We start from the raw sequence: 17,175 nt of genomic DNA, 5'->3' as shown, positions 1-17,175 counted from the left end.
AACTTATCTTTCAATCTTGATTTGAAGGCATCAAGAGATGAAGAATCACCACTTCCCTTGGTAGTTTGTTCTAATGGTTAATCACCTTTACTGTTAAAAGTGCATGCCTTATATCTGATTTGAATTTGTCTGGCTTTAACTTCCAAACAATAGTTCTTGCTATATCTTTCTCTGCCAGGTTAAAAGGTCCCTATAGTACACCTCTACCTCTATATAACACGACCTGATATAACACAAATTTGATATAATGTGGTAAAGCAGTGCTCTGGGAGGGGAGCGGGGCTACGCACTCCGGTGCATCAAAGCAAGTTCCATATACGTGGTAAGATTTTTTGGCTCCTGAGGACAGGGTTATATCGAGATAGAGGTGTACCTGGTATTTTTCTCCCTGTGGAGGTACTTATATACTGTAATAAAGTCACCCCAAATCTTCTATTTTGATAAACTAAACTAAACTACTAAGGTCCTTAAATCTCTTACTGCGAAAGATTTTTCTCCAGCCTCAAATCTTAATAGCTCTTGTCTACATCCTCTCCGGTTCTTCAAAAATCCTATTTAAAATGTTGACATCAGAACCGTATGCAGTATTCTAGTATCTCTCACTAATACCACATACACAGGTTAAAGTCACCTCCCTACTTCCCTCTTCAATCCAAGGAAAGCCTTAGCCCTCCTTGTGACAGCATCACAGTGGAGCTCATCTTGAGTTGCTCACTAAGAGTATGTCTACACTGAAAAATTAGGTCGATTTAATGTCGATTTTTTAAAAATCAATTTGATACAGTCAATTGTGTGTGTCCCCACTTAAGACCATTAAGTCGGCAGAGTGCACCCACAGTACCGAAGCTAGCATAAACTTTCAGAGCATTGCACCGTGGGTAGCTACTCACAGTTCCCACAGTCTCCACTGCTCATTGGAATTCTGGGTTGAGCTCCCAATGCCTGATGGGGCAAAATATTATCGCAGGTGGTTCTGGGTACATATTGTCAGGCCCACCCCCCGAAAGCAATGGCAAAAAATTGTTTGTTGCCTTTTTTCCTGGGTTACCCATGCACATGACATACCACGGCAAGCATGGAGCCCACTCAGCTCACTGTCACCGTACATCTCCTGGGTGCTGCTGGCAGACGCGTTACCGCAGTGCTGCACAGCAGCAGCTCCTTGCCATTGCAAGTTCGCAAAGACAGTTAGTAGCTGTATTGTACCGTCTGCTGCAGTCTCCTGGTTCCTCCTGGCCGGCCTCGGTGAGGTCAGTTGGGGGCGCCCGGACATAAATGGGAGTGACTCCAGGTCATTCCCTTCTTTAAGTTTCGGCTAATGGAGATTCAGTCCTGCCTGGAATATCAGGCAAGCCTACCAAAGAACCAGAGAGGCAAACGGCCGCTCCGGGTCAGAGCCCCAGCCATCCCGCTTCTATGATGAGCTGCCTTCCATTCTAGGGGGTGCCCGTACAACTACTCCACCGCCATGCTTTGCTCCTCCCACACCCCTCCCAGGCTACCTTGGCAGTTATCATTTGTGTGATGAATTAATAAAGAATGCATGAATTTGAAACAATGACTTTATTGCCTCTGCAAGCAGAGATCAAAGGGGGGAGGGCAGTTGGTTTACAGGGAAGCAAAGTGAACCAAGGGGGCGGGTTTTCATCAAGGAGAAATAAACATAGAACTTTCAGACCATAGCCTGGCCAGTCATGAAACTGGTTTTCAAAGCTTCTCTGATGCACAACACACCCTGCTGCGCTCTTCTAACCACCCCGGTGTCTGGCTGCGCTTAATCATTTCGTCTTTTAGAACAGAGTTCTGACAGCATGGATTCGTCTCCCCATACAGCGATCAGATCCACCACCTCCCATTCAGTCCATGCTGGAGCTCTTTTGCTGTTCTGGGACTCCATGGTCACCTGTGCTGATTAGCTCGCCACGGTGGCCAAACAGGAAATGAAATCCAAAAGTTAGCAGGGCTTTTCCTGTCTACCGGGCCAATACATCTGAGTTGAGAGTGTTGTCCAGAGCGGTCACAATGGAGCACTCTGGGATAGCTCTCGGAGGCCAATACGATCAAATTGCATCCACACTACCCCAAATTCGACCCAGCAGGGTCGATTTCAGCACTAATCCCCTCATCGGGGAGGATTACAGAAATCAATTTTAAGAGCCCTTTAAGTTGACAAAAATGGCCTCGTCATGTGGATGGGTGCAGGGTTAAAGCGATCAAACATTGCTAAATTCGACCTGACCTCGTAGTACAGACCAGGGCTAAGATCCATAAACCTTTTCAGTCACTGCTTTCTAAGATACAGTCCCTCAGTCTGAAAGTATGGCCTGCATCTTCATTTCTGGATGTATGACCTCGCTTTAGTTGTATTAAAATGCATTTTATTTGAATGAACTCAGCTTAACAAGTGATCCAGATTGCTCTGCATGTCTGCCCCATCATCATTATTTACCACTCTGACAATCTTCGTGCCAATCTGCGTCATCCACAAATTTTCACTTTACTTCCTGATTGTTGATAAATGTATTGATCATCATCGGGCCTGGAACAGACCCATATGGTACCCCACTAGCTATACGTGCACTCGTGATTCTCCATTGACAGCTACTATTTGAGATCTGTCAGTTCACCAGCTCTCTGCACTGGCACAAATGGCACTAATGAGGCATGTATACACTGCTCAGAATGCTACAGAAGTTTTTCTATTGTTTTTTTAAATAAAAAACGGATGCTGACCAAAACGTTGTACTGCATGGATGTTAAAACAAAAGTTTTCAATAACTTTAGACTCCTCTAGGTATTTTTCTGCTGGGTGGGAAGGAAGGGGATAACAGCAACACTGAGTTCCACATATGTGCTTTTCCTCGTACTGTATATATACATACCAGACGGGTATTCTGGGGTTTAGCCCAACAACTGTTACCAAAGGAGAGAAACATTTCACCTAACGTACTGGAACTTTGTCAGAAGGACGTGTTATGGCAAATACTTAATTTTTGTTACGCTCCTCCTCAAAGTGCACTGTGACCCCCTGAGTCGACTGAGTGCATGTATCAAGGAAGGAAGAGTGTCTTTTGGTCAATTCTTTGGGTAGCTCCATACAGGTGTACTCGAGACAAAGCCCCACTACCATGTTAGGTTTAACAGTAACCACTGGCACTTGTTCTCATCAGTGCTCAAATCTCAAGAGATTGTCACTGAAACCTCCAGTGCCTGCCTCCTGAATGAGTCAAGGGAGCTGTTATGACAACCACTGGGGCAAACTCCCATCCCCAAGGCACAGAAGTATGGAGGAGAATACATACAGAGATTGCTTGGCAACTGTGAGAACTTCTCTAGTGTGTTGATGCACTGAAAGGATTGCTAGTCTGCTATTTTTATTCTGGACAAAGATCTACTAGTGCCTTGGGAGAAGGAGTTCAGAAAGTCTCCAGGGGCTTGCCAGTTAATAAAAAAGACAGACCTTAAGGAGATACATGCACCATCAGCAGTCAATAGGAATAGAGACGTTTCACTGCCAGTCTCTCCCACTATTGCCATACAAGCCTCAAGCTTGCAATCCCTCACTCATCTGATAGCAGAAATGTCCATTAGGAGAGAGTTCTAGTCATATACCACAGGGAAACAAAAGAACTCTGTGGTAAAAACACAGCTGCAGCCCAAATTCAAAACTGTCATGCAAGTGAAAATAAATTTGCAACAGGCATATCTAAAAAAAATCAACAAGGGAGAGACAAAATGTACCACAAAAAGCTCAAAATTGTGCAGACCAAGACAACACTGGTCAGCACAACACAAAATGACTTCTACCATTGCATTAGGCAAACAATTTAGATAAGTTACTGAAGAAATTTTGGAGAAATTATCGGTTTCTGATTGACACAGCACCAGCACTCAGTGGAGCATCTCATCTATCCATGGTGAAAAAGACACAAATGAGAAGCAGCTATGCTTCCAAAGAGCACAAACTCTTGGTGTGGCAGATGAGAGTGGGTTGTAAAGAGCTAAAAGTCTGGAGGATTGTGAAGTGTGTAAGCAAAGAGTGCTTACTGATTAACATCATCTCCTGTTTAGCCAGGACTTCGGCCAGGTTATTTAAAAAAAAGAAGTGATTGCTGAGTTTTTGGTGTGCTTTAACCTGAGTTACATAGGTTGGGGGGTGGTTGTATTATTGTTATTACCTGGTTTTAAAATTGCTTATACACGACTGGCTTTTTATTTCCAGCGTGTATTTTTTTGGCTGCCCACACAGGGAGCCAAACGATGACTGCTCTACACACCCAGTATGAGTCAGCAAATATAGCTATATTACCCCCCCCCCTTTTTTTTTTTTTTTTTTTTTTTTTTTTACACAATACATTTAATACTGCCATTACCATAGCAGCTTGGGCTGAGTGGGGTCTTACTGGTCGTTTTAATTTTTACCTTTATTGCCCCATATTCTGTTTTAGCTTGTTCAGCACTGTAGTAACTGGATCCATTTACAAACCAAACTTCCATTTTTTTATTTAATGCTTTTTTAAATTTTGGTAGGGGGCACTTGTGTTCTTGTCCTGGGTTATTAAACCTTAAGGCACGAGGATAACACTTTCCCCTTTTTCCACTGTGATCCCCCAGTTCACTAGAGCTAAAATCCATTGTGCCAATGTGCATCTGCCATACTCTGAGCCACCTACTATAGCACCATCCCTTCCTTCCTCTATAGTTTGAAACAAATGCTCTCATCTTTATTAATAGTTTAAACTATGATTATGGAAATTACTTCAAGAAACAAAATCAACAAACCACTCTCCCCTTGACAGACAAGTTTATATAGCAATTAAATCATGCCAAATTTATCATTTACATAATGTAATTATTTTTTCGACAGTAAACACTTATGACAATAGTTCTGATAAACAAGGAAATGTAAAAAAGTGTCAGATTTAAAGACAATTCAAGAACACAACTGTTAAAAAGGCTTCTGGTGCTTTGCTTCACGCGAGAGAATTCTAAATACTGGAAGAGCATTAGAGTTACTCAGAAAACTTTCCTGTAAAACTCCAACTAAGTGTTTTAACTGCTTTAAGTGAACAGAACATACCCATTATTCCAGGCCATGCTAAATCCTCATTGTCATCTCTTTCTTTTCCAGGGGCTAGATGGTTAAATCTGTCCAGATGCTCTAGCAGGACAGCCAACAAAGGAATAGCACCCGCTTCCTGCATCAGTCCAGCATTTTTATTGAGAAGCAACACTATAGAAACTACCAACTCTGGAAGGAGAACACCTAGAAAACAGAACATACTCACACTGAAGTTGAGATAGATATATGTATGCCACTTTTGACCTAAGTCACAGCAAGTTTATTCTCCTTTTTACTTACTACTATAAAGTGATGTTTTTTTCTCTCCCTTTAACTTGCTCCTCCTTGCATCTTCTCTTTTTAATTTGGAGAGATTCTTAATTTGAGAATTTCCTTTTTAACGGTTATTAAAAGTTTCAAGGAATATCAACAATATAGCCTGAATGATTATGTACTAGGAATGTTTGCCTACAAATTGATTTTCCAGGAGAAAAAGAAAGGTACCTGTTAAATCTCCATCCACAACCCGAGACACTTCTGCAAAATGTCTGTGACTAGTGGATGCAATGCTGATTGCCACAGGTAGTATATCACCAATGTGTGTGCACAAAAGTGCTGTGTATTTCTTTAGCAGAGAACCAACTCCTAGAAGCTCAGGACCTATGAAAAAAGGAGGGGCACAGAGAATAATCAAAATAACTACTTAAGTGAATAAACTAAAAGCTGCATTTTGGATTATATAGTACTTAGAAACCCCTCAAACACCACTTCAATATTAGCATTCAATTAAGAAAACAGCATAATTTATTTTTGATAAAGGATTAAGCTTAAATCCCAGATACTGACTTTAAGAGCACAGACCAAGCTGAATTTAAATAAAGCCTGCAACCATAACATCTGGACCTGTAATGTCATTAAATCTCAAACTAAGTAAGGCCATTTATAGCCTGGTGTGAGGCAAACTTCCAGGGAAGTTTTCTTTGATACTGCTAGAAGTTCTGCTACCAATTTAGTAGGTGTCCTTCTTCCCGCCAAGTCAACATTGCAGCAGTGAGCCAGTATGTTTTGGATGTGCTCTGCTGCAGCGGTCACCATTTTAGTTAATGTTTATACCAGTTGGCATTAAAATCCCATGGAAGTTTTAAAAAGTATATGGTGGGTGTTTAAACCAGAGTCCAAGCCAAAATTCAATTTGGATAATTACAATCTTTCCATGTAAGATTTCCAACTTGTTTTAATTTATTATTTTGTACTAAAGCATGTGGGCTATTTAAATCTATCTCCGTACTATATGCTGTTTCTTTTGCCTCCTTCTCAATACATTTGGCTTTGTACCATTCCATTAAATTACCTCTTTACTCAGAACATGCCCTTAACTGTTGCCCATCAAACACCCTCTTCTCTCCTCATTCAAACCCCTTCTTAAAATTCATTTCTTACAAAACTCATCCCTACATGATTAGTCCAACAGCTATCTCTCCCTACCTTCCTTTTCCTGAATCCAGAATATACATTTTGATTCTCAGATAGCAAGACATTGAAAACAGGGAATTAATTTGTTTTGTCAGGGATTGCGTACATTTCTAGTACTTTTTAGTCTTAAGAATAATATTGCTATGCACTGTTAATTACTATTTCATATTGAAGAGATTATGATTTAGTGGTGGAATGCTCTCTGTAGCTTGCAAAGTTTACAGTGTGCTTTAATATCCTACAGAACTGAAGACATTACAAAAACTTTCAGTCATCATTTAATGAAACAGATTTAAAAAAGTAAAAGTGGAACTTTCAAATTCATCACCAAACAGAAGCATAATCATTCCTTGTTTACACTTCTGATGTAAGGAACTATCCAACTAAAATAATCTCAAACAGCTCAATTATTTCACACTTATAGTCCACTTTAATAAAGACAGAGTCACTGCCTGTAAAATCAATATATAAAATTGTGTTCTCCAACCAGAAGGATCTGAACAAAGCTGTATTTTCTCTAAATTGGAAAAGGCAAAAAAATAATAATTAAAAATAAATTATTGCTGTTTGACTAGCCCCCTTTCATAACAAAGGACAAAACACAGTTATTGTTACTGTATCACCTACAGAGCAGATTTTTAAAAACTGTTCTTGATTAATTCATCTGTTCTAGGTTAATTCAAGTCACTGAAATTAAATATCAATATCAACAACTAATTTCAATTAACCTTTTTGACAACAAATCCAGCTTCACTATGTTAACAGTTACAATAGCAGTCAGAAGAACAGCCACATTGGGTCTGACCAAAGGTCCATCTAGCTTAGTATCCTGTCTTCTGACAGTGGTCAATGCCAGGTGCCACAGAGGGAATGAACAGAACAGGTAATCAACAAGTGATCTATTCCCTGTCGCCTATTCACAGTTTCTGGAAAACAGAGGCTAGGGACTCCATCCGTGCCCATCCTTGCTAATTGCCACTGAAGGACCTATCCTCCATGAATTTATCTAGTTCTTTTTTCACCCTGTTACCGAAATGTCGGGTCCGCCTAGCTGAGAGCCAATGACAGCCAGACAGGGATAACACTGTTATAGTCCCAAATTTTCATACCTGGGAGTCTAACACTAAGCATCGAAATCCCATTTCAATGCCTAACTACATATTCTGGGCATCCAAACTCTCACTTTATAGTTGGGCACCTAAATCTGTATTCAGGCAACAAACACCCAAATCTGAAAATCTGGCCTGTTAAATAGGGTACAATCACACCTTTTAAATTTTCTCTGACAAAAATTTTACTGACATTTATTAAATGTTAACAGCTTTCTGAAAAAATTCTTCCATTTTCTGCTGATGTTCTTGTACCATATGTTTTGGCTACTCTGTTTATATTTACAGTTTGTTATGTTTCAATCTGCTTAAATGGTAAACCGTTTAGAAAAAACAGCTCAAACAGGTGGGCCATGAACCAAAGGAAACAGTATCTCAATTTACAAAACTTTGTCAAACAGGAAAATGGTAAATAGCAAACTTGTTTGGTAGCACAGGTATTACAAACAACGCATAAGCCTTTTATATTTATTAAATAATTTACCATATGTATTAGGGACCTGCCCAACGTTCTCTCCTGGGTAAAGTTTACTAACAAGTAAACGCTGAAAACGTAGCAACAAGTCCAAAGAAGCAGACCTCTCTTTACTATAATGTTCGTGGTCTAGGCAGGAAGAAATACGACGAGCCACATCTTTTAGCTTGGCTATAGTCTGCGAAGCGATGTTCCTAATTGGTATAAAAGCATTATTAAGCACTTTAAAAGGGCAGCTGGTGTTTCAATTAGAAGCCTAGAGAAACAAGGATTAAGCTTTTGCTGGCATTTTCTCTAACTGTTGACAATTAAGACACCTATGCGAGGGTTCACTAGAGAATGTTATTTTATTTGGGGTAATGTTCCAAGAATATTTGTTTCTGTAAATGGGACTCAACCACCACACCCTTATCTCCACAATTTACTATGAAGCAAAATATTTAATGATCTGAACAATGTGAAATAGAACGCTATGTAGAAGAAAGCTGTGGGGTGGCATACTTTTTAAGAGTCCCAGTTATGAATGATTTCTTTGTTACACAGTCACATCAATGTGATGAGTGTTGTAAAAGTTCTCAAATTTTATCACCCCTTTATTTCTGCTAGCCCACAAAGTACTCGTGTGGCTCACAGGAGGTAGCAAGAACCAGGCTTGCTACTGATCACTTATCTACAGGGATCCTAGAAATCAGTTTCCCACAGGACAACACGGAAAAACACAGAATTTGCATTTTTACAGAGAATCTTCAGTTTTTACATAGTGAAAAAATAAAAACATATATAGTAGAATCCCATGCCCCCCAGCGCACACCCAGGAATATGGGAAATTGATGCTTCAGCCCAGGGCAGCAGGGCTCCTGCTGACAGATTTCATTTTAATTGCTGAAAAATGCAGATTTTTATGTTTTTTTATCAGAGAATTTTATTGATTTTTTTTTAAATCACAGAAAACTAGGATCCCTGCTTATCTGAGACTCCCGCATAGTGGTAAGACTCGAACACTCAACCTTCTTCCTCCCTCAAGCCCTAGAATTGACGTGTATCAGAAGTAAGGCTACTAATATCTTTCTCCAAAGACATTGCTGGCATTTTTGTGGAACATCTGGCTGTTAGTTCTGCTCTCTCTCTATTATGAACTCTGCAGTTGAGGACGAAGTACCACAAGGCCTGAGAGCAAAAGAACAGTAGCTCTCCCTAGATCTAAAAATACCTATTGCAAAGTACAGCAAGGCCAAGTGACCTTCCTCTGGACTGGAGAGCGAGGGACTATGCTCCGCCCCCCTTGCTGGAAGTACAAGGACAGGACTAGAAGTATAAAGGGATGGCTCGGCAGCTCTGCTGAGGAGGAGCCAGGGAAGGAGACAGATGCCTCCACTCTGCTGTGGTACCCTAGAGCTGAATCTGCACTCTGCAGCACCTTGCCCCCAGAGAAGACTGGGCCGGGACTGCCATCCACAGTGTACACCAAGGAGCCAGAGGACCTGTGGATTATAGAGGTACCCAACCCCAAAGAAGTATGAAGTAGCCCAGGGGCAGCCAACGACTGTCCAGTTACCTTGCTGACTGACTCTAGGTCAGCATGTTGCAGCTGGATCCCCGCTGGCCCAGTGGTGGACACTCCACCACTGTTAGGGCCCTGAGCTAGGACGCGGTGGAGCTGGGCAGGTCCGTGTCCCCTTACCACCCCACTCTTGGGGCAGCAGACTCCCCACTCTAGGCCAGGAGGCCTGTGTGACTCTACTGTCCATCAAGCTAGGACGCTAGACTCAGTTGGTGCTCCCCTAGACGGCGAAGATGCTCACCACTACCTGAACCCATAGACTGTGTGTTTGCTGGCTGCCTCAGCCTACAAGCTGAGGCTACAGCCTGATCCCTGCTCTGCCTCGCCCAAAGGGCTAGAGCGTCAGATCGTTAAGTACTGTCAGTCCCAGCTGAGGGGCTGCGGGCTAAAGACTACTCAGGGCAGGGGCACGAGCACAAAACTGTTGTTGCTTGTTTGTTGCTCTTGATAGACGGACACAGAACTATAGACTACTTATGGCTCTGCCCCGCCAGCACAACCCAAGCCCCACAGTTACTGACCAGTACAGCAATGCAGAGTGGCCTTCCTCCCCACAGGAAAGCAAGAGACCCCTAGACAGAGTCTTCATCTTTTCTACCCATTAAAACAAAGATAAAACAAGAAAACTACACTAAGGTAAACAGAATAAGCATATGTTCAATAGTTCTAGTTTCAGGAGGCAGAAGGACTGATGGGAAAAGACTGAGAGCCTACTCTGTCACCAGGGATCATTAACTGTTATTTAGCTCCATACTTCACAGTAGGATGAATTTAAAGGGATTTTCTTTTGTAGGAAAAATAAAGACTCATGATCATGACATGTTTAGGACAAAGAATACCTCAACAATTGCTGAATCAGTTGAACCAAAGGTAAACTCTGCTTCCCTGCAGACTCATAGATCCCAGTATTAATAAGGTCTTTGTCTAATGGAGTCCTGCTCCTATGAAGTGTTGAGGCATTTGCTTCCTGTTCATCAATTTCTTTTTCTTTCTGGGCTTCTTTTTTTGCCTCAATATCCTATAATACAAAAAACACTAAGGTTAAAAGCAAACAGCACATCATCAATAGATGCAATCATTTATCTCAGTAGGAAAACACAGCATAACGGCTGTCTCCTATGCCACAAATGAGATTAAGGATATATCTACTCTGCACACTGCTGAAAGGAGTGTGTAGAATATATACGCTACACGCCCCCTCGCATGGGGATAAATAGCAGCGTAGACCATGAGACACTCCTTAGGTGAGCAAACATATTCCTGAACCTGGTGGGTATGTACCATACACGGCTCTCTTCTCACCCAAACAAACAGTGTCTGCCTTTCTATGCTGCTATTTTTAGCAGCGTAGTGTCTCAATATCTCCCTGCTGCTGGAGTTTTTCCTCACTGCAAGGAAAGGCTCCAGCAACGGGGGAAGGCTCTGGCAGCTCTCCACCAGCAAGCCTTTTCCCACTGTCTCCTGCTACCAGAGGCCTTCCACTGGCACATGTAGCCACATACCAGTGTGGATGTAGCTTGCTTTAAATTGCAGCATATAGCTACACATACCCTATACACCACCACAAGAAGTGTGCAGTGTAGACAAAGCCTAAGTGTACCAGACAAGTTTATTTCATATTATGCAGACATCTAGCATATTTTTACAAATACGATTTTAAAAGAGAATTTCTTACTTGCTAAACTGTTCCAGCAACGCAGGCTAACGGGTAATGTCTGCCCTATACATGTTTAACTTATGAGAGCCACCTATGAAAAGTTTGCATTTTGGCATGCAGTTAGGCTCCACACACTTCTACCAGCTTCTCCAAAGATTACTCCCAATGAAAACTGAAAACTTTTCACAAGAGAAGAAAACAGTTCATCTTTTAAAGGTAAACTCATATGTTAATATAGAGGGATACTAATACTAAACCTTTAGCTCCGTCAGAAAAAGGGAGGTATCTGAATTGACAGGCAAGATTTTGTGTGTGTAAATGGGCAGCATACGACTGCTCTTTTGTAGGCATCAACTCTAAATGAGCCATATAGTATCTGGCCCACATGAACTGGAGGACCAGCAAGCCCTGGTTCTTTGTTTCAGAAGGAACAGGTGTCTGTAGTCTGAGTTCCTGGAAGAACAGATTGAAATATGCCCTGTGAACATTCAGATTATGCCATGTTCATTTTTTGCCCTGAATCCAGAGCAGAAACTAATCAAAGAGTATCGTAGCTGTGGTGACAAGATACGAACTTGAAAAGAAAAAAAGGCACGTGACCAGGACCATTTTATCCTAATGAAAGAGCATACAAGGAGATCCAAGAGAGCAGTCAGGCTTTCCCAACATTCTGATCAAAGTAATTGTCACGAACACCTATGTTGTACAAGATAAAAGAGAGAACAGAGTTCAAAGGCAGAATAACACAGGTCGTGAAGAACAGGTTGATCTCTAGCATGAGATATAAGACCTAGGAGGAAATCAAAAACACGCTAAGTCTCACAGGGAATGGGAGACTAAGGAGGGAGAGCCTCACTCTTCTTCTAATGGCAAATGAGAGGCCTTTATTAAAGTATATCTGTACAAAACAAAGAATGGTGAGAAGGTCAGAGTAACTGAAAAAAATTCTGGAGACCACTAAGTGTCCAAACTATAGTATACTACAGAAATTCTCTTCCTACAGGAAAACAGCATCTCTGACTTTTTTTTAAGTTTTCAATTTATTTCAAAAAACCTCTCTCATATAAGCCAGGAAATCGACTACAAAAAAAGTGGTGTATGAAGGGTCAGTACATCCTACTGCAGTAGGGATTTTGAAAAAAGGGACTGTGTCCTCAAGACACTTAAGATGGTTAATATAAAGGAGTCCTTCACTGGCTCAGTATATGAGACTATGGCCAGGTCTATACACTACAGGTGCTGCAGTGGCTCAGTTACAGTGCCATAGCTATGCCACTATAGCACCATATGGCAGATGCATCCTACAGCAATGCAGAGGAGGGGAAGGGAGGATTTCCCCATCACTGTAGAAACTCCACCTCCCCAAGCAATAGTAGCTAGGTCAACGGCAGCATTCTTCCATTGACCTAAGTTGAGGATACACGGGAGGTTAGGTTGGCATAGCTATTGTGCTCAGGGGAGTGGATTTTTCACACCCCAGAGCACTGTAATTACGTCAGCCTGATTTAATCTTGGATTTATTTTTCTTAAGACTTTGCATGGCAGCAGGATCAGGGAAAAACAAATTATATGTTAATGCCATGGAACTAAGAGAGATTGCTGCATTACTTGTAGGCAATCTTGCAATGTACCTACTTCTGGTTTCAAAGCAATCAGAAGATACTCTCTAAGGCCTGGTCCACACTGGGATGGGGGGGAGGGGGGGGGAAATCGATCACTGGAGGGGACTAAGATGCTCCAGAATAGTGTAGCTGAAGACAACGCATCTTAGATCGACTTAGAATCACTTATTTCGCATCCTCGCGGCACGAGATTGACAGCCGCTGCTTCCCCGTCGACTTTGCTTCCACCTCTTGCCAAGCTGGAGTTCAGCGGTCAACAGGAGAGCAATCAGGGATCAATTTATCGCGTCTACACTACACACGATAAATCGATCCCCGATAGATTGCTACCTGCCGACTGGGCAGGTAGTGTAGACATACCCTAAGAAGTTTCATTCCCCTCACAAAAGAAACAGTGTGCAAGTTTCCCTCCATCAGGACATGCATATTTGGTAGGCCTCAGGTTTCTTTCTTCCTAGGAACAAAAGAAAGATCCCTGCAGCAAGGCTTTCCCTGACAGTTCATGCATTCGACCACTGCCATGCTGTCTACAAGTACAGATGCCATGTAGCTTGATGCTTAAGCAAGATCTATTTACAGCTCTGAGCTCATGGACTAAGCACCTTCAGTCATTCTCAGCATATAGTGTGTTCTCCATTTTGGTGGGTTTCATTCAAAAGATCAGTTGAAGCCTGAATGGGCAAACCCTTCAACATCCAAGGATTTCACTCATCCCAAGGTTAGCACTGTACGTCTAACTCATCAAAATGGATCTTTGAGAGGAGTAGGAATTACTGAAGAACTTAAATGGAGCTGGGCTCATGAGCTGCATTTTAATGGTGCAGTGGAACGTAACATCTATAGCTTATCTATCTCCTGCAGTACTATCCTAGCGTGTGTAGTTTAAGGATTAAGGAAATATGTTTTTACTGCTGTACTAGACTGTAGTTCTGGATCTGGAGGTTTCAGATGGAAATTCCAACTGGACAAGGTTACCGGTAACAGTGACTTTCGCATTTTGGTAGCGTGACTCATAATTTGTAACATTAAGAAAAGAAGTTCAAGTTTCAGAGATTGCTGCTTACTATTTATGGAGTTTTTGGACTGAGACGCCTAATCAAAAGTGAACTGCTCTGCAAGAGTCCTTCAGAGATCAAAGACCATTTTAAGTCTGGCATGTGGCATTCATGTTTATGCATTCTTTTGCTGAAGCCACAGCAATAGGTGCCGTATAACTGACAGGTGGTTTTCTGTAATGTACCTCACTCAGAAGTAGTAAAATATACTCACTATTCATTTAAACTCTATCAAATTTATATGTAAACCTAAAATGCAAGCCGTAAGTTACTATTATGCTGGGGATTAGATGAAGCCTCATTGAAGATGGTGGTAGCAATAGCCACCCTTCATTCAAGATAGAAGAAAGAAGCAGTTAAGCGCCTTTTGGAGTAAGATAACAACAGGACCCACTGCCAGAAATACAGGCCAAATGCAAGACCAGTCAGGAGCTGAGCCATGCGGATGGAGGGGCTTCACTTCGGGCTGAATGCAAAATACAGAGGTCTAGGTTTTTTCGGAGGGTATGTGTGTGTCTACGCAGACAGCCAGAAACACCACACAAGCAGATAGAAAGAAGCAAGATGGCAGCAGAAAGCCAAAGACAGCCAGAAAAGCACTTGTAGCGTGACCCTAAGCGAAAGCTAAGAGCGCTTTTTGGATAGTGCTGGCTGGGAAGAGAGGCTTTCAATGCTGAGCAAGAAAACAGCCCTCTGTCTGATTTAAGCCTGTTTATTTGCAAAGAATTTACAACAAGTCCTGTAAACAACTGTATTATATGCATCTTATTTTAGTTACATAGTAAATGGTAATATTGTTGAAATGTACCTGAATTTCTGCAGTGATAGCAGCATTTAATGCAGATTCTAAACCTCCATCAGCCATCAAACTGCCCACCAAGAGGTCAATCATAAATCGACGGCCTGGACTTACATTCATTTCATTTCCTGAAACTAACAAAACAGAACAAACATTTAATGGGCTAGAAATTCAGATGCTCATTTCATTTTGCTGAATCTAAGAACAGAACAAACACACAGATATTCAGACACCAAACAGTTTTCCATCATTAAACCATACCTGCACTGGGTAAGAGAGCTGAAAGAGCCCTAGCTCGCTCCTCTGCTGTTGGCAGCAACACAGACCACCCACTCTGCAGCACTGCTTGAGCAGCTGACTGTACAGTATTAAGAACTCCAGCATTACTTGCTAAAGTTACCACGGACTGTTTCAGGCTATTCAACAAGATGCTCCCTAAACCCAAGCCAAGGCACTCTGGATCAACCTGGTGACTGATGGCAGCATGTAGCTGAAAGAAAAAGAATCAGTTTCAGTTAGGGGTAACATAAGAAATGAAATTGAACAAAGTCAATCATGCAGACACTGAATAGAAATACAACAACTGGTCTAAAGACAAGGAAATATTTAGAAATAAACTGCAAAGCTAAAGTAAAAATACAATTACACCCAAGTAATATATACACTAATCTCAGCCAGTATCTCAGGTTATCTAGTGAGCAATAATTACCTCAATTTAGAAATTACCTAGACATCCCTGTACACATCGTTCTGTATTATCATGGACATAATGACATCTTTAGGAAGCTAGAAGTACCAGATTTGTCCCAAACAGGAAACTAATTTTTAAAAGGGCAAATTAAAACACTGAACACCCAAAGCCTTTTCAGCAAGTGGTATATTCAGCACAAATCCAAGATTAGTCAATTTACATTTTAATTTTACAGTTCATCTTAAATCAAATGCAAGAACTGTTTAGAAAACATTAAACCAAGAAAGCAAGAAAATTCATGGTTAGGACTGAAAACCCACCCTTAGCTTTCCCCCTTTTGGAACTAAAATGCAGGAATAGCTCATTGTACCAACTTAATTTTAAGCGAACAAAAATGTTTTAAAAACTTAAAAGCCACTATTTTCTTTCAACCAATTTACTGAAGCATTTTATCTGAGTGAGAACTCAGACACATAAAAGAAAGCTACAGTACCTGAAGTCTTAGAAGATTTAAGGTTGCAACAGCCATACATTCCTTCTCCTGTGGTGGTGGCCAGTCAGAGGTGCCATCCATTCCCTCAGTCACTTGTCTCAATAGGAGATCTAGCTGTTCAAATGTCATTGGGCAAACATCCACCACAAACGGTACACGCAAACCAATGGACCATTCAGAACAAGATGACCAGGCAAAACTCTATGTATAGAAAGGAAGAGTAACAGTTACTTTCTCTTTAATTAATGATAGGCCAATTATGAGATACCAGTGCTTTATTTAACGAACTAGGCTCAGGAGCTATATTGTGACATTCAGATTTTTGATGAGGTGCAGGACGAATGTGGCTCAATTCATTTACTTTATTAGCAAGCACTCCTCTTGCCAACAGCTAAAAGGTGTCCAACAATCACAAAAAAATACTATTTCCTATCATGTTTCTCAGAGTCCTTCTATGCCAGTGCAGACATCCTACTTTAATTTTGTTGGTGGAAAAGTTGGGACTGATTAATTCTTAAAACCTATACTAGCAATTGCCAATGTTAAATGCTATTACTGAGGAAGCCTTACTGAGAGGGAAGGCCAGCTAGGCCTTTTTGGAGAAGCAACTACAAACAAACTGGCCGGCCAAGGGAGCGAGTGAGTTGTGTGTCTGTCTGCTAGTGGCATGAAATACCCACGTGGCACAGCTGGTACAGGAACCATTTAGACCAGTGGGGCGCAAGAGGTTCTCTAGGGGAATGGGAAGGTGCAAAGAAATTTTGACCTTTTTCCCCTTTAAAAAACAATCATAAAAATTAAAGCACAAATTGGCTTATTTTCAACAATTTGGTAAGTTTCTTAACTATAGTAGGCCTCCTATGCCTTTAACATTAATTTTGATTCTCATTTTAAAACGAATTTAATGTTTAATAATTGATATTAAAAGACAAACTGGCAACATATAATAATAATAGTTGAGAGCCCAGGACCTCTTGCTTGAGTCAGACGCTCAAACACTAAACCGAATGAATGGGCTCATGTGTTTCCCCTCCACCTTCCAGAATGAAAAACAGTTTCAGATTACAATTAATGCAGGGGCAGGGGGGGGCACGACAAATTCTGTGAATGGTAAAGCAGTGGGACGCGACTGAAAAGTTTGTGTACCACTGATTTAGACCATAGGGAGAAGTAAGAAT

The 17,175-nt window shown here is 41.3% G+C and overlaps 1 protein-coding gene across 4 annotated transcripts in view; it reads right to left on the bottom strand.

The window, feature by feature from the left end:
* The window catches only part of HERC2 (HECT and RLD domain containing E3 ubiquitin protein ligase 2), a 203,732-nt gene that overhangs the window by 129,844 nt on the left and 56,713 nt on the right, over window positions 1-17,175 (bottom strand). For all 4 annotated transcript variants that reach the window (XM_075060860.1, XM_075060863.1, XM_075060861.1 and 1 more), the window contains exons 17-23: window positions 15,998-16,198; window positions 15,075-15,303; window positions 14,823-14,947; window positions 10,520-10,698; window positions 8,129-8,313; window positions 5,567-5,722; window positions 5,081-5,266 (exon numbers count right to left, since the gene is read on the bottom strand). In XM_075060860.1, coding sequence (XP_074916961.1) covers window positions 5,081-5,266; window positions 5,567-5,722; window positions 8,129-8,313; window positions 10,520-10,698; window positions 14,823-14,947; window positions 15,075-15,303; window positions 15,998-16,198 — 1,261 coding nt within the window. The remainder of the gene's footprint in view (window positions 1-5,080; window positions 5,267-5,566; window positions 5,723-8,128; window positions 8,314-10,519; window positions 10,699-14,822; window positions 14,948-15,074; window positions 15,304-15,997; window positions 16,199-17,175) is intronic.

The sequence above is a fragment of the Chelonoidis abingdonii genome, chromosome 1 (genome assembly GCF_003597395.2).
Source record: "Chelonoidis abingdonii isolate Lonesome George chromosome 1, CheloAbing_2.0, whole genome shotgun sequence".
Classification (NCBI taxonomy): Eukaryota; Metazoa; Chordata; order Testudines; family Testudinidae; genus Chelonoidis; species Chelonoidis abingdonii.
The sequence above is the reverse complement of the archived record's forward strand: the minus strand, read 5'-3'. Positions and strand labels throughout refer to the sequence as shown.